Raw genomic sequence first — 16619 nt, 5'->3', positions numbered from 1 at the left:
GGCTCACTGTCCCGTCGAAGTAAGGCAGCTGCCAGGATGGTGGCTTGCGGAGGGGCACTCACTGGCATGGCATAACACCTAAATACATCCTTGAAAGGAGGTATTGCTCCTGCAGGAGATTCAACTGGAAACTGTGGTCAAAGATGGGGCTGGGGCCAAATGCTCAGCCACCACTGTTCCCATTGTCCTTGGACCCCTCCCCATTCCCCTACACACCAAGTCTACTTTCACCCTGGGGGTCTCAACCTACAGAAAATTACCTTTGGAGAGGTTGGAGCCACTCCCCCAACCCAAACTCCTGGATGCATTCTCCTCTGGCCCCAGCCTCAGAGCTTGCCCCCTGTGGTCACAGGCACCCAGGGAGAGTGGGCCAGCCCCTAACGAACTGTGCTTACTCCCCAGGACCCAGAGCTGGGGGCCTTGGTCTGGGGCCAAGGGAGTGAGAGGCAGGCCTGGTTCTACCCTGCCCACGCCCCTGCCCCCGCAATCCTCACCAGAGATCTCAGCCTGAAGTGGAAGCAGGTGACTGCCAGGGTGATAGGGAGCTGGGTGAGGGCAGGGACTGCTGAGGGTCCCAGACCCTGACAGTTGGCACAGTCAGCCCCAGGCAGAGATCCCAGCAGAACATGAGGATGCCCTGGGCCCTAGCGTGAGGCACTGGGCCTGGACATGACCACAGTGCTTCTGCAGGTCTCACACACACCCCCCACCGCCGTCCTGCTCAGTGCTGCTTCTGTCTGATGGGGCACACAGACAGGGGGCAAAGGGCACCCTGGGGTCCACCTGTGGCTAGAGGAACAGGTCAGGGCTGCACCCTACCATCCCAGCTGTCCCCTATTTGCTCAAGACTCTGACACCTCAGGACCAGTTAACAATTGTTAAACAAAATCCTTCAACAAACTTCAGTGAAGTAGGAGGATTCAAGGAGGGACTCATTCTAAGGGATGGGAAGGGGAATGTGTTTGTGCTCATGGAGGACCCACTGGTGCTGCAGCTTAGCTACCATTGTAGCTAAGAGAAGCTCCAAGACTGTCCTAGGCTTCCTGGCCTGCTGGCCTAGGTTTGGAAACTGCAGTCACCTGGCCTGCCTGGCCTGTGCCTGCCACCCCTGAGAAGCCAAAGTGAGGCGCCAGGCCCTGCGAACCTGCCGGGAAGGGGGCAGAGAGGGGCCCACCCTGTAGTAGCCAAGGCCGGGACCTGGCGGATTTGGCCAGACCGTTGAAGGTGCAAAACAAGGGGAGAGAAGAGGCTGTGGGGGGCTGGCAGGGCTCTTGGGGTCTCCTGCTGCACTCTACAGCGGCCTGGAGCCAACAGAAACGTTTCGTCTGATTAGAAGCCATCAGTTCTATCCCAATCCCGGAAAATTGACTGCGGTGCAGAGGGGGTAGGCCTGAGAAGCAGCCTTGGGGGAGAGGGTCCAAGCTAATTAGGAGGCAGCATCCGGGGGCCCATTAGAGCGCAGGCTGCTGTCACTCAGCCTGGCTCGGGTCCCGGGAGAAGAGGCCGGGGAAGGAGGGGCCGCGGCCCCTAGATGAGGACGCCGCTGGGAGCTGCCGGAACGAGCCCTGGGCTCTGCCCCCGCCCTGGCGCTGACTCGCAGGCGCCCGGTCGGTTGGATCCTGCTCGGTGAACGTTCACTCATCCCGGGCTGTTCTCGCCGGGGGCTCGAAACTTCGAGGCGGCCCAGACAGGAGTTGATTTCTGAGCGAAACCAGTCATTTGGGGCTTGAGGTGGGCACGAGCCGCGCGGGACTTGCAAGCCAGATGCGTTTCTTTTGTGCGGCCGAGGGAGATCTCGGCGTGCCACCGGGGAAGGAGGGTGAGGCGCGGCGAGGCCGCGGGAGGGGGGAGGCGGCGGGAAGGTGGCTGCGGAGGGGGAGGGCGCGGGCGAGGCGGGCAGAGAGGGAGGGAGGGCGGCAGAGAGGGCGCGGCGGCGCGGGCGGCTCGGGGCTGGATTCCGCCCGCGCTCCCTCGCCTGCTCGCTGGCTCCCTCCCTCCCAGCCCCCTCCCACCCAGGCCCACCCCACCCACCACCCCTGGCGCAGGGACTGCTGGAACCTGGCGGTGCGCGCTGTCGCTTTAAGACAGACTCTGCCGGCGCCGTCCGGAGCCTTAGAAACCGGCCCCGGATCGGGAGCCGGAGCCGGGGCCGGGCGGGCGGCTGAGGCCCGAGCGGCGGGAGCGCAGCGCGGAGCGCGAAGCCGGGCCCCCGGGTCGCGAGAAACCGCTGCCGCTGCCGCCCGCCTGGCCCCGCAGCCCCGGGCGGCCCATGGGGCGAGCGCGGCGTCGTTGCGGGCGCGGGCAGCCCTGGAGGGCAGCCGCTTAGGGGCTGCGCTCTTGTCCTCGCAGGTCGCTCCCGGGGCGGCCGGGCGCGCCCAGCCCCGGCCCCCGGAGCGCCCGCCTCGGTCCCCGCCTCCATGGACGCCTTCAAGGGGGGCATGAGCCTGGAGCGGCTGCCAGAGGGACTCCGGCCGCCACCGCCGCCGCCGCACGACATGGGGCCCGCCTTCCACCTAGCCCGCACGGCCGATCCCCGCGAGCCTCTCGAAAACTCCGCCAGCGAGTCGTCCGACACGGAGCTACCAGGTAAGAGCGGCTCCCGGCGAGACGCGCGCGGAACCACCCGGACGCAGGGCGCGGGGAGCCGGGAGCAGGGCCGCGCCCCGCAGCCGGGCTCGCTGTACGCCCCAGGAGCGTCAGGACCTTGCCTTTTCCCATTCTCCATCTGACGATGAACGTGGACATGGACGCGCTTTATGAAACGGAAATTTTAGTGCTTTCCCAAGGCACTTCCACGCGGTCCCGTCGCGCCAAGTGACCGGTCGATGCACGAACCTACAACCGGAAGGTCGGAATGACAGCCTCTCTCGATCAGGAGCAAATAGAGCGGGGAGAAAAGTTAGGTTTGCGCAACTGGTTGTCCAGGGGACCGCTGGAACCGAAGGAGAGGAGCATATCAAAGAGGAATGGGCGGGTGGGCGAGAGAAAGTGCCCAGAGAAACAGTACAGACACCCCGACAGACTGGGCGACTGACTTGAAAGGGGCAAACCAAAGAGAAGGTATGGCGGGCAAAGTCAGAAAAGCAAACTGGGGGCAAGAAAAACAACCTTAAGTAAAAGGAAAAGAGAGGACAGCGAGGGCAAGCGGGCCAAGAGGCGCCGCCCCGCTAGGATATAGGACCCCCCAAAAGAAGGATCCCCGCGGCACGTGTGCCGCGGGAGCCGGGAGCCGCCAGGCCGCCTTTGCAGGGCTCCGACTCGGGTCAGGCACGTCTCCTTCCGCGCTGCGTTTTTGTCGGAGCTCAAGCTATTTTTTTCCCCCAGCTACTGCTGGGCCGGCGGGTGGGCGGCGCGGGCAGCACCGAGGCTAGTCCCTCGCCTTGCCCGGACTCCCGGGTCTCCGAACGGCTCCGGCGCTCTCTGTCCTAGTTCGGCGCCGCCGCTGAGCTCCCCACTCCCCGGGCCTTGGGCGCCTCTTCTGCGTTCATTTCTTAATCCACCGCTGAGTGTTTCTCTACGCGTTTGTAATCTCTATTTGTTTCTGTTTTGCATCCCTAAGTGACTTTCTCTGAGAGGTTCTGTTTGGTTGGTTAAAAAGTAGTCAACGCTGGACGGTACTTTTGTTTTCAAAAGTTTTAACCGTGGCCTTTGGTTGGTTTTTATTTTTAAAAGCCCGGAGAAACATATAATTACAGATTGCTCTTTTTAAAAAAAAGGTCGATGAGAATAGATTTAAATTTTTAACTGTATATTTCGATGTAGAAAGAACTGCTATTCTAGGTACATTTTCAAATTTAAATTTCTACATTATTCAAGAGATTTTAAAAAGTCAATCCAAAATGGCGCGTTTCTCCGGGATTTTCTCAAAATCCACTTACAGTGGTGTTACTTGCGGAATTTAAGTTACCTAACAATAGTGTTGTATTTCCCTGGGATTTAAAAATTACCTGGGGAAGGGCATTATCCAGAAGGGGTTAAAAAAATCAATCTACAACACTACGTTGATTTTTTAAAAATCCCAGATAAATAAATGCCTGTGCCTGCCTGGAGCTTATAAACGTACAGCACTGTATTTAGTTAGGAGTGTGTTTGCATGGAGGTTTCTGGCTTCTTAATTTGCGTTCGCTGTGTTTCTGTCTGCCTATTTTTAAGAGTTTCTGACCCTTTCTGTGTTTTTACCCATAGAGCTGTTAGCTTTTCTGGGATTCAGTGTTTTGGTTTTAAATCCTTTTTCTTTATGTTTCAATGTTTCTATGACCGTGTTTTGTGTAGCTTGAGAGAGAGAGCAAGACTAGAGCTCCCAGGTCACCTAGACAGAGTCTGTGGGTCTGGGCTGCCCGGCAGCCGCCAGAGGGATTTTTCTGGGCCTTCGGACTTGAGGCCTGGAGCTAAGGCCGAGAAACCGGCTGTGCTGTGCCTGCCCGGTTCAGTGGGGCTCCGGCTCGGGCCGGGGAGAAGAACGTGCAGGCCACCGCCTGGCTCTGACTCCAGGGATCCCCTAGCTTCAAGCTAGAAAAGTCTGATCCTAGTTCAGAAAAGCAGAGATCTCCTCCGATTTAGAACCCCCAAGAACCCTAAAAAGTGTACATTTTCCGGTGGCATCAACAGTAGGGCTCCAGCGTGTGCCGAGCGGTGAGAGCAGGCCCTGCCCAGCTGGGAACCTTGGTCCGCGGCTCCAACTCCTGGGCTCTGCTCCCAGACGAGCCTGACCAGAAGGTGACTACTGACCGACCAGGCACAGGCGGGTTCTTTCCAGCGGGGACAATTAATTCCAGGGCCCCTGGCGGGAGGGCGGGCCGCCAGCGCTGATCGCGGGGCTTCGGTGGAGCCGGGACGGGGTGCAACAGGGCAAAAGCCCGAGGTGACCGGCGCCCCATCCTGCCTGCTTCAGAAAAGGAGCGCGGCGGGGAACCGAAGGGGCCCGAGGACAGCGGTGCCGGCGGCGCGGGCTGCGGCGGTGCCGAGGACCCCGCCAAGAAGAAGAAGCAGCGGCGGCAACGCACGCACTTCACAAGTCAGCAATTGCAAGAGCTGGAGGCCACGTTCCAGAGGAACCGCTACCCGGACATGAGCATGCGGGAGGAGATCGCCGTGTGGACCAACCTCACCGAGCCACGCGTGAGGGTGAGCGCAGGGTGTGCGCCTAAGGGGACCCGCGCAGAAGGCTGCCAGCCGGCCCAGCGCAGACCTTGAAAGCTTAGACCCGCGCCCAGACTAACACTCTTTCCAACAGTCAGACCTTCTCCCTCCCTCCACCGGAGGAGATTCCACCTTAGGCCCAGTCTACCCAGCTGCTGCTGAGCCGTTTGGTGCTAGCGCCCAACGGCTGCTGCCTCCTCGGATCTTTCTGACCCACATCCTACCTGATCCTCTGGCTCCACTGCAGCCCCCATCCAAAGGCGTGTGGCCCCAAGGGAAGTTCCCCTGCCCAGTAGAGCCCAGAGCCCGCCCAGACGTTACCACCCTAGACTGTGCAGAGGATTCCCCGCCGCTGGGGACCTCGGAGCCGCTAGTGCCTTCTCGCAAAAACTAAACGGAAAGGCAGAACCTGCCTGGCAGTCTGAGAGAGGCCTGAGAAGAGCCCAGGCTTGGGGCTCTCAAAACTTCCTGGGGCAGTGGTCCTATCCGCAGTTGGCTAATTCATAATCTCAGGATATTCTCCACCTGACTGTCAGTCATCAGCCAACCTGTAGCTGAACCCTTTCCCTAATGCCCTTTCCTGTAGGGCTGGGGTCAGGTGGGAGGTGGGCGACAAATCTGGTGGATGAGTGAGCTTCAGGAAGAATCCCTTTGGAGATCTAAGATCTCCAGCCCAAGACTAGACTGCACACTCGCTCTTCTCACCCCTCGGTTCCCAGTGAATACATGGCTTTTCTGCCAGAGCAGCAAGAGAGTAATTTCTTCTCTGGGTACTGCAAACATTTAATCAGATGTTGGGAGCACATCCCAAACTAAACCAAAGTCCCACCGGGGCCACAGACTCCCTGCTATAACCTCAGCTCTCACCCCACCCCAGTCAGGCTGGCCAGCCCAGTGGGATAGGGAGTGAAGACAGCGCTCAGTAATCCAGAACTCACTAATCCTGCCCCCCGGTTTATGGTGGTAGGGGTGCGGTGGCGGAAGGAATCAGGCAGTGTTAGTGCTTGGGGTGGAGAAGGCTGACACGCAGGGATCCGGCAAGAAAGGTCGGGGGAACAGCCCAGGGCAAGGACTGGGATTTGGGAAGAAAAGAGGTTCTTAACTGAATTTCGTGGGGAAAAGTAGAGGGGGAGAGAAGAGAGAAACTAGTAAGAAGTGAAAGGAAATTAAATATTTGCAGAAAAACATATTTGGCGTATATTTAGGTGGCAGGAAAGAAATTAAATATTTAAGGGAGAAGCAAAAGCATCAAGTATTTGAGAAAAATAAAGAATCGACTATTTAAGAGAAAACAGTGAGGGTCAGATATTTGGAAAGAAGGAAACAACTAAATATTTGGAGAAGAATCAAAAGGATCAAAAATGGGGGATAACAGAAAAATGGACTGTCTGAGGGAGAAAAAAGTGGTTCAGATAGCGGGGTGGACCAAATAAAAAACATTTGGGACAGAAATTAGAATATCAAATATTACCAATAAAGATGGAAACAGACTATCTGAGGAATGAAAAGTAGACTGAGGAGTCGCAAGGTCCCATGTTTCAGGGAAGAAAACTACCTTTGGTGTTGGAGAAGAAAATGGAAGGGGTATTTAGGAGATAGACGGGGAACCGTTTGCGGGAGAAGGCACAAGATGACCTGGTTGAGAAGAGGAGGAAAGAAAACAAATATTTGTTATTAAAAAAAAACAAAACAAGAGGATCCCCCTTAGGAGAAGAAACCGGATTTAATTAGGGGAAGAGGATAACGATCAGAAAAAAGAAAAGACTAGTAATATTTTCTGGGGACAGGAAAGGAACCATTATGGGGAGAAGGCAGGGGCGGAAATATGGAAGAAAAGAAACGGTATTGGGGAGAAAGAAGCGGGCTGGAGCCTCGGGATGGGGCGGGGGCGGTGGGGGCGCCTTCCCGCCCGGCAGCCCTGACCTTTCTCCGGTCCCCCTCGCCTAGGTCTGGTTCAAGAACCGGCGAGCCAAGTGGCGGAAACGCGAGCGTAACCAGCAGCTGGACCTGTGCAAGGGCGGCTACGTGCCGCAGTTCAGCGGCTTGGTGCAGCCCTACGACGACGTGTACGCCGCGGGGTACTCCTACAACAACTGGGCCGCCAAGAGCCTGGCGCCAGCGCCTCTCTCCACCAAGAGCTTCACCTTCTTCAACTCCATGAGCCCGCTGTCGTCGCAGTCCATGTTCTCGGCCCCCAGCTCCATCTCCTCCATGACCATGCCTTCGAGCATGGGCCCGGGCGCCGTGCCCGGCATGCCCAACTCGGGCCTCAACAACATCAACAACCTCACCGGCTCCTCGCTTAACTCGGCCATGTCGCCAGGCGCCTGCCCGTATGGCACACCCGCCTCGCCCTACAGCGTCTACCGGGACACGTGCAACTCGAGCCTGGCCAGCCTGCGGCTCAAGTCTAAGCAGCACTCGTCTTTCGGCTACGGCGGCCTGCAGGGCCCGGCCTCGGGCCTCAATGCGTGCCAGTACAACAGCTGACCGCCCAGCCGAGCCACGCGGGCCGGCGGCCGGAACGGCGCCGGGGTCGGGGCCGGGACCCGGACGGGCGCGGAGGACCTGGCTCCTGAGCCACCCTCTGCTCCCCACCTCCCCACCTCCGGCTTGGTTTTGTGTTTGCTTTCCTGGACCTCACTCTGCCCTCCAAAACGAGACAAAACAAAAAAAGACGTCGGAGAAAAGTGCCGCGAAAAAAAAAAAACGGATGAGTTGCAATTTCCCTCGGGATGGCGCGGGTGGTGCACGTTCGCTCGCTTGGGGCCCGGGTGGGCCACTCCGCGGAGGGGACGCGGCGCGGGAGGCGAGCGCCCAGGCCCGCGGCCCGGAGGAGACGCCCCCGTAGCCCGCGTTCCCGCCGCGCTGGACCCAGACTGAGCGGCCGCGCCTGTGAACTGGAGCGCGGAGCCCAGGCAAGCCTGGGCCCCGGCCAGGTGGGAACCAAGACGCCCCCTCCGAGCTGGGCCCGGCTGAGCATACCTTATAGCTCGATCCGGATCCAAGTTGGAGCGGGCGTTGAGCCGGGGATGATGGTACCCAGCCCAGGGTCGGGAACTCGCCGCGGAGCCGTACTAATGGCCCCAGCGCGCCTCGAGGAGCTCTCGCCTGCCCCGTGCCCCGGAGTCCTATTTTAAGGCCAAGGAGCGGCAGCTGGCGGTGCGGTCGAGGCGGGAGCGTGCTGAGTGCTTGTCTCCGAGCATCCCAGCCCCCAGGCTTCGCCGCAAACCCAGGCCCTCCGCTCGGCTCCCCCCGGGGCTAGGAGAGGGCCCCCCTTTCCCGGCGAAGAGCCCCCTCCTCACCGCCCGCCGTGCAAGAGTCGAGCCGGGAGAGCTCGGGGCGCGGCCAGGGCCCCAGCCGCGCCCACTTTGCACACCCGCTCTCCGGCCCGCGCCCCTGTTTACAGCGTCCCTGTGTATGTCGGACTGACTGTATAGAATTATAAATCTGTCTATATCGACTTGTCCATGTACGTCTATTAAAAACCATAGTACGAGCGTGCTAACCACTGCCGAGCCCTGACTGCTTCATTCGGCCGAGAAGGGAGGCGGGTAGAAAGGGAAATGGGCCCCCTTGGGCTCTGCTGGTAGGAGGGAAGAACCGAGGCCGACCCCGCCAGAGGACCCTACCCCCACTTCCCCGCCACCATTCACGGCCTGTTCAGCCCGGCTCCCTCGAGGACGCGGTTGGGCGCTACCAACTCCGTCTCCGAGCGCGCGCGCGCCCCCGAAGCAATCGACTGAGCGGCTCTGCCTCCCGCGCTGCGCGGGCTGTCCCAGCCTGGCCCGACCGCCAGATTCTGCAGGTTCTTCTCAGGCTGGGTCTGAATGACCTTTCAGCCTCTTAGGGTGGTGCGCAGACTTTGTCTGCCGGGAACCTTGGGGTGGGAGCCGCTAAGAGTTTCTTTAGGCCTGGGATTGCCTTTTCTCTCATAGGCCCGGTGCCCGCACTGAGCGTCCTGCTCTCGCTGTTCGGGAAGACCGAGGGTGCTGGATCTGCCAGTCTAGGCAGGGCCTCCCTCTGCCTTTCCACATCGAAATCCCACCCAGGGGCATATGGCTGTTCCGATGAAAGTGTCCACCACGCACAACTCATTTCTCACTTCCCTTCCAATCCAACGTATCTGTGGCTCCCAGCGCCGCCACCCTCCCCCACTTTTGGAAACTACTGAACAAGACCAGCCTGTAAACTGCCTGTAAAATTCTGCTTCCCTTAAGTAACTCATTTCTAATGGCAAAACAAAATGTTTGCAGCTGCAGCGGGTGAGGAAGGAGGGGATGGTATTCTGCTTTAGAGTCACCTTGTGATGGGCAATGCCCTGGGGCCGGGCCCAGGCAAGCCCTAGCTGGGGATGGGGTATGGCCATGGGCTTAGTCATGGGTTAATAGCTGGAGAGCCCTGTGCACACATTCCCAGACCGGGCCAGTACTGACTCTGAGGTCAGGAGTGTTGGCCCTACTATACAGATGATGGAACTAGGGCTCCATCACACTATGCAGTGGGCCAAGGTCACACGGATTCGAAAGTCAAGCATCTTTCCAAGGTCTTCTCACCTTCAGAGGAGGAGTAAGGAGGGGTCCTTCCTGCGAGATGGCTCAGCCTGATGCTGTAGGACTTGGACTGCCGGGTTCTGAGAAGGACAGGGCCAGATACACAGGCTGGGGGAGGGAGGTGGGGGAAGGGAAGGTTGGGGCAGGGGGCTGGAGCCAGACCACCCCTCCCCCAACAGCTCCAGTCCAGAGCTCCGACCCCTCACTCTCTGGAAACATAAACACAATCACATCTGGACTCAGAGTGCCTCCCCGCCTCACACATCTGCCAAGGCCAGGGGGCCCTGGTCTCAGCTGAGGGCAGGAGGCAGGGGAGACCTAGAAGGAGGTGGGACTAGAGGGAAGTGGGAGGCAGAGAGGCCCCTCTGAACGTCAGGCTCAGCCTCAGGTGAGAGGAGGACCGAAGAGGAGCTCTGGTGGAGACTTAATGTGGCTGTGGGGCCACAGGCCAAAGAGCTGCAGCTGAGAGGAGAGGCAAAAGCCGAACGACCCCACTGTCCTATCAGGGACCATGGCAGAGGTGAGCGCAGGACCCAGCCGTGGGCCCCACCCAGCTATTCTGACCTAGGGAACTCTGGCTGCAGGGAGTAGTAGCCAGCTCTCCCCAGCTACACCAGCTGCAGGGTCATCTCTGGAGGGACTGCTGAGGAATATGCAGGGCTCTGAGAGCCAAGTCCTCTGAGAAATGGCAGAAAGTGCTAGTCTTGCTCTGTCTGAAGAGGACTGGGAGGTTCATTCAACATTTACTGCACTCCTGCCCCTGGTGCTGGGGATGGAGAACTAGGAAACAGACACAGTCCCTGCTCTCATGGATAAGTAAACAAACACGTATAATTACAAACTGGGCTGAGTGCTTTTGAAGAAAAAGAACAGGGTGTTGTGAGTAAGAAGAAGAAGAAAAAAAAAGATGGTCCTGCCTCAAACAGGATAGCCAGGCAAGGCTTTTCAGTGGAGGTGACCCCATCTCTGTCTTTAGTGGCAAGTGTTATCATTTACTGAGCCCTTCGGGGTCTAGAGCCCCCTGCTCTTCTCATAGATGAGCACCCTTACCTACCCAGCAGCCCTGCAAGAAGGGTCCTCATTGTCTCCTCTCCCCGATGAGGCCCCAGAGGCTTAAAGAATTCATACAGTAGGAGTGATGGAGTGGATTCAAACCCTGTCACTCCCCACTCTGCACAAGGCTACCACATGCCCATTACCATGGACAACTTCAGGGGCAGGGGGTGCTATCTGATCTTAAAGAGATCATAATTTCTGCTGGCAACATAGGACTTGTTCAGTCGTTAAGTGTCCAGCTCTTTGTGACCCCATGGATTACAGCATGCCAGGCTCCCCTATCCTTCACTGTATCCCAGAATTTGTTCCAATTAATGTCCATTGAGTCGATGATGCTATATCTAACCATCTCATCGTTTGCCACCCCCTTCTCCTTTTGCCTTCAATCTTTCCCAGCATCAGGATCTTTTCCAATGAGTAAGCTTCTCGCATCAGGTGGCCAGAGTAACATAGGACTGGCCCTCAGAAAACACAAGGCAGACTTGTTCTTACCTGATCCTAACAAAGTGAACCCTAAAGGGCTGCTACAAGCTTAGGCCATAAATTAGGGATTGGGGAACAAGAGGCTGGTGCCCAGCACTGACTTGAAGGCACAGTGGGCACCAAAGGAGAGTGGGGTGAGCCACTGTGTGTAACCCCCATAGTGCCTGGTCATTGAGGGAAAGGAACTGAGTCACCTTCCCTAGCTTTACGGCCACAGTCAGACTGCAGGCCTCCATCTGGGCCACCTGAGTCATCTGGAGGGGGAGGGGGATCACAGCTGGAAAGGCTGACTTGCAGGGGGCACTGCCTGAGGAGTCCAAGTCCTGGAGGTGGCTCTGGGTGGCCCTTCACTCCACATGCCTCAGCCTGCTGCCGCTCCCTGGTAAGATAGTAACAGGGCCTCAGTCACCAAGAGGGTGAGTCTGGGAAATGAGAATGAGGGTGGTTTTCTGCCCAGGGATCTCCCCTTCTCCTGGGGTGTTTACTTGGCTCTGGCATCCATGGGAACTTTTGCTGTGGTCTTTGAAAGCAGGAGTCTGAGTTCCAGCTCTACCTCTGAGTTGCCTTGGGCAACAGAGTTAAGGTCTCTGAGGCTGTTTCCTCTTTAGTGAAAAGGAATAACAACAATCACTCCACACAGTTGTCTAAAGGAGTAAATGACATCATGCACATAAAGTGTTATCTGTGGTGCTGGCATATAATAAGTGCTCAATAATTTGTTGCTTTTGATGGAATTGTGATTGTAGATGCTATTGTTATTATTAAAGTGAGCTGTCCTGCCTCTTCTCCTGAGGGTCCTGTCCCCCACTTTCCACATTAATGGGGCTTTGGTAAGTTCGTCAACAGGTTATTTCTGAAAATGTCATTTAGGACCCACCTTGGTTTTCCCTCAGGCTTCACTGAATGCCATGAACGTGAGTCATGATTGACAGTCCTACTGATTCCCCCACCTGCCCCACCTTCCCCACTCCATCCCACCCCCCGGAGCCCAGCCTGTTGTCCTGTGGTCCAATCTAACTACCACACTCCATGGGCAGACCCTGGGAGACCCAGAGGAACCAGGCCCAATTCCTGCTGTCCACTGGGCATGTGGAGGAGAACATGGGCTGGGCCAGTCAGCACTCTGAGAGACGAACCTCAGGAACAGAGGGACACATGCCCAGAGTTCTCCCCGAAGGGCTCCCTGCAACAGGGGATGAAGACATCCAAACACTTCTTTTTGTATTACTTCATTTTACCGACAGCCAACTTCATTTTACTGACAGCCAATCAGGCCCTGACTGAGTGCTGCATCCCCATGCAAGCACTGTATAAGAATTAGGTAGTATACAAGCATTCGCTCCTCACAGCAGGGATGGGCTTGCTAGTCTTACACTGGGATAAACCGAAGCTCAGAGAGAACCAAAAGCTCATCCAAGATGGCCCAGCTCATGGAGAAAATGGCCAGGACTTCACCCCAGCCCTCTGCCTGGGGCCCAGGTGCCATCCACGGCACTGTACACCCTCCTGACTGGAAGCACATTTGTACTGTGCTGGGGAGTGAGGGGTGGGGTGCGGAGGAGAGAAACAATTATAGTTCAGGTCCAGAGGCTGGACTCAGCTGTCCTCTGGGAGAGAGGAAAAGACCCCAGGTCTTGCCTTCACCGAGCTCACTCAGCTCTGTGGGACAAAAGCGGAGGAGCAGGTAACAGGCGGGACTGAGGAAGCCCTGGGGTGGGCAGGCAGGACACAGAGAAGTTTCCTGGCAAAGGCAGGGCCCTGGAATATCAACCATTAAATCCAAACTCCCATTCGGTGTTATGAGTTTCTCATTTCCTATATGGGTGCCGCCAGTCCGCCTCCCTCTGGGAGCCTTCCCAGGCTTCCTCCCACAGCCCGTGCTGACCTGCCTCCTTGCCCCTCTCCACACAGAAGCCCCAGTCTTCACACTCCAGTGCTCTTTCTCCACCGGGCCCTGGCCCTTGCCTCCCAATCGACAGTGTAGCCCAGAGCTGGTGTCCACTGACAGAGAGGCTGCAGGGCCCCCAGGAGGCACAGCCCCAGAGCCCAGCCATGGGCTGGGGAGCCTGTGGGCCTGTGAATCAGGACACTGGAGGGGAGCAGGTCTAAGGACAGGAGGCTGCCTGTGAAACAGGGTAAAGGCTGAGGGCAGATGAAAGCTGCACTGGGTGATTGGTTACATGGCCCCACGCCTTCCTCTGCACTGTCCCCTGCTGTAGGCTGTACATGTTTTATTTATCTCATGAGCCTCATTTTTAGATGAGGAAGCCAAGGCTCGGGGTATCCAAAGGCACTCCAGCTTGAGAGCCTTGGATCCCAGCCTGTCCTACTGCAGACAGAGTCCACAGCTTCACCCCTGTGAGCACAGCCTCCTGGAGGCAGGGGGCTAGCCACTGGGCAGGGTCACTGCAGCCCCTGAGACCCAGGATGCATCGGCAAACAGGTGTGGATAATGACGTGTGGAGAAGTGTCTGCGCACCGCTGGTGCCGAAGAAGGATTTGCTAAATAAAAGAGGAGGAGGGCTGTCTTCCTTTATGTCTTACTCCACATGACATGTCCTGGCCTCCTGCCTCTCCCCAGTCCTTTCTCTCATCTCTTGCTTCTTTCCTTCCTCCTCTCACCCATTCAACTCCCCACCATTCAGCACAAGCACTGCTTTTAAAAGTGTATCTGAACAACAACAGTTCAAACATGGGCAAAGCACTTGAACAGACATTTCTCCAAAGAAGACATACGAATGGCCAATAAGCACACGAAAAGATGCCCAACATCACTAGTCATTAGGGAGATGTAAATCAAAACCACAAGGAGATACCACTACACATCCATTATGATGGCTCTTACCAAAAAAGCAGAAAATAACAAGTGTCAGTGAGGATGTGAAAAAATTGGAACCTTTGTGCGTTGCTGGTAAAAATGTAAAACAGCACTGCTGTGGAAAACAGCACAACGATCTCTTTTTTAAAAAAAAAACAACATAGAATTACTATATGACCCAGATATTTCACTTCTGGGTATATACCAAAGAGAAACAAAAGCAGGGACTCAAACAGATATTTATACACCCACGTTCATAGCAGCATTATTAACAATAGCCTAAAAGTAGGAGCAACCCACGTCCATCAACAGATAAATAAACAAAATGTGGGATACTACTCAGCTTTGAAACAGCAGGAAGTTCTTGACAGACGCTACAACATGAATGAACCTTGAAGACACTGTGCTAAGTGAAATAAGCCAGTCACAAAACAACAGACATTGTATGATTCCACTTCTATGAGGTAGACAGACAGGAGGATGGTGGTTGCCAGGGGCAGGGAGGAGAAGGGAAGGGGGAGTTCCTGTTTAATGTGTATAGAACTTCATTTGGGGATGATGAAAAATTCTGAAGAGAGATGATGGTGATGGTTACAATAAGTACAATATGAATGTACTTAATGTCACTGAATTCTGCACTTTAAAAAAGGTTAAAATGGCAAATTTCATGCTATGTGCATTTTAAACTTTTTTTTAAAGTGTATCTGTGTTTATGCCTCCCAGGGAGGCATTCAGAGGCTGGTACCCAGGACTCCTGGAGGCTGAACCCACTACCAGAGCCAGTCTGCTGCTTGCTGGAAGAACTTTCCCTGCAACCCTCTTCAGCGGGTACCCTTTGAGGCCCCAGTTACAGCTGAGCCCCATGTGGCCCCCACCCTATCCTCCATCCCTCTGTGCAGCAGGACACTGGGACCTCATTAAAGTCCCTACTAAGTGTCTGCTATACAGCCAAGAGAAAGTAAGTGGGGCCGATGACTTTGCTGTAAGTTTAGCATAAAATTAAATAATAGGTTTGCCACTGCCTTTTCTTTTTAAACTGAGCTTCTCTGCCAAAACACTAAACAAGGCAATCTACAGAACATTACATATGTATGGTACCATTTTTATTTTTATACATGCACAGAGAAATTTCTGGATGCGCACAGTGCTAACAGCCGCTACCTTTGGGTGGTAGGAAACAGGATTTCTTTTTTTTTTTTTCATTTTTCCTTTCCAAGTTTTTTTGCACTGAGCATGTTTATTACTTTAGTCATGATAGGATGAATCAAATATTATTTTTAAAATGCAAGAAACTGCAATCTGCAGGACAGCAAGTGGCCTTCTGCCTACAGGTCCCTGTCCTTACCCTAGAGGGGTCAGTCACCACCTCCCCGGGATGAAGTGTCAACGTCCGGGATTCAGTCTCACACACGGAGGGGGAACAGGCCAGTAATGACAGGTGGTGTCAAGTAAATCTTTACAGATTTTGACAGAAATGAAAATTTTTGTTTTCAAATACTTTCTTCTTTAAACAGATGTCAAATTAGTAGATGCCAAGAGGAGTGTTCAGAGAGAAGAATTTGTAATGAGCTTGTATTGCGAAGCAGAGAGAACTCAGTTTAAAAAGGCTCTCGTAAGTGGGGCACCCACCCCTGTCCCCTTTATCCCCTCACCCTCTTAGTCCTCCAACTCAGCAGCCTATTTACACGCTCACCTTGCCTGCACACATACACGTGCACACACGCACACACACACACCGTGTGTGCCTGCCAGCCAGCGTGATCATGGAATCTTTATTAAAGAGGTCCAAATTACCAAGGTTTTACTGCACTACTAAAAATAGTCATGCTTACTTAGCCTGTTTAATAAGCACACCATTTCTAATTTTTCTGCCTGAGTAAACTGAAACATCATTCCAGAAATACATTTTTACTGAAACAAGAAGGCTTGTTTTTCCCTCCTTCGTTCACACTCTCTTCTCCCTCTTTGCCCTCCTGCCTCTTCTCTCCGTCCCCTGTGTCCCCCTCAGCCCCCCACCGTCTCTTTGTGAAATTTCAAAACACAAAGGGGAAAGGAACAGTCATTTGGACTTGGCTTTTACACAAAATGGACCAATTTTTTTTAAGTGTTGGTAATTTGTCCCGAAAATGGATATAGGGAGTTGGGCTGGAAAGGCTTTGAAGAATGGTCTTTTATGAGTGGAAAATGAGGCCTGAGTGTGCGGGAATGTGAGCTCTGCCTCCCTGCGTGCCTGGGACGGTGCGGCACGTGTGATGACCACGGCTGAGAGCACCATTACCACCATTATCACATTATATGATTAGCATTCAGCAAATCAGACAAAGCATATTAACCCATTTAATTGAACCAAGGGCTTAACGTCCCAGTGACTTCATGGAAAGTGCTTGGCAAACCCTCCAAGACGTTGTAGCCACAAAGCAGTCGGCCACTTTGCCGCTTGCCAGGCTGTGGCGGGGCCTGTGAGGGTTTCCCTAAACTGTTCCCTCCTGTGGCCTCTCTGGGAACTTTCCAGGACACACTGGAATGGATGTTCATCCCCACCCTTACTCTAGCCTTTTCATGCACACACC

General features: G+C 55.3%; 2 protein-coding genes across 2 annotated transcripts; one reads left to right on the top strand and one right to left on the bottom strand.

Moving 5' to 3' along the window:
* Positions 1–1426: 1426 nt before the first annotated feature.
* On the bottom strand, positions 1427–2419 carry LOC133062888 (proline-rich protein 2-like). The gene is made up of 2 exons (XM_061152242.1): positions 2032–2419; positions 1427–1866 (listed from the first exon to the last, which is right to left on the bottom strand). The coding sequence occupies exons 1-2, from the start codon at positions 2417–2419 to the stop codon at positions 1427–1429; spliced, it is 828 nt and encodes a 275-aa protein (XP_061008225.1).
* Positions 2401–7685, top strand: PITX1 (paired like homeodomain 1). Its single transcript, XM_061149411.1, has 3 exons — positions 2401–2586; positions 4892–5124; positions 7087–7685. The coding sequence occupies exons 1-3, from the start codon at positions 2418–2420 to the stop codon at positions 7627–7629; spliced, it is 945 nt and encodes a 314-aa protein (XP_061005394.1). The 5' UTR covers positions 2401–2417; the 3' UTR covers positions 7630–7685.
* The last annotated feature ends 8934 nt before the right edge of the window (positions 7686–16619 follow it).

Source organism: Dama dama, chromosome 9, assembly GCF_033118175.1.
Source record: "Dama dama isolate Ldn47 chromosome 9, ASM3311817v1, whole genome shotgun sequence".
In the NCBI taxonomy this organism is placed as follows: Eukaryota; Metazoa; Chordata; class Mammalia; order Artiodactyla; family Cervidae; genus Dama; species Dama dama.
Note: the sequence above shows the minus strand (reverse complement) of the source record. Positions and strands in the feature narration are given on the sequence as shown.

What these genes read in the sequence shown, in the direction of transcription:
- PITX1 (XM_061149411.1), top strand. Translation starts at nt 2,418, where the DNA reads ATGGACGCCTTCAAGGGGGGCATGAGCCTGGAGCGGCTGCCAGAGGGA. An exon ending in GTCCGACACGGAGCTACCAG is followed by an intron (nt 2,587 to 4,891) that starts GTAAGAGCGGCT and finishes TGCCTGCTTCAG; the next exon opens with AAAAGGAGCGCGGCGGGGAA. An exon ending in TCACCGAGCCACGCGTGAGG is followed by an intron (nt 5,125 to 7,086) that starts GTGAGCGCAGGG and finishes CCCCTCGCCTAG; the next exon opens with GTCTGGTTCAAGAACCGGCG.
- LOC133062888 (XM_061152242.1), bottom strand. Translation starts at nt 2,419, where the DNA reads ATGGAGGCGGGGACCGAGGCGGGCGCTCCGGGGGCCGGGGCTGGGCGC. An exon ending in CAGTCCCTGCGCCAGGGGTG is followed by an intron (nt 1,867 to 2,031) that starts GTGGGTGGGGTG and finishes CCCCCTCCGCAG; the next exon opens with CCACCTTCCCGCCGCCTCCC.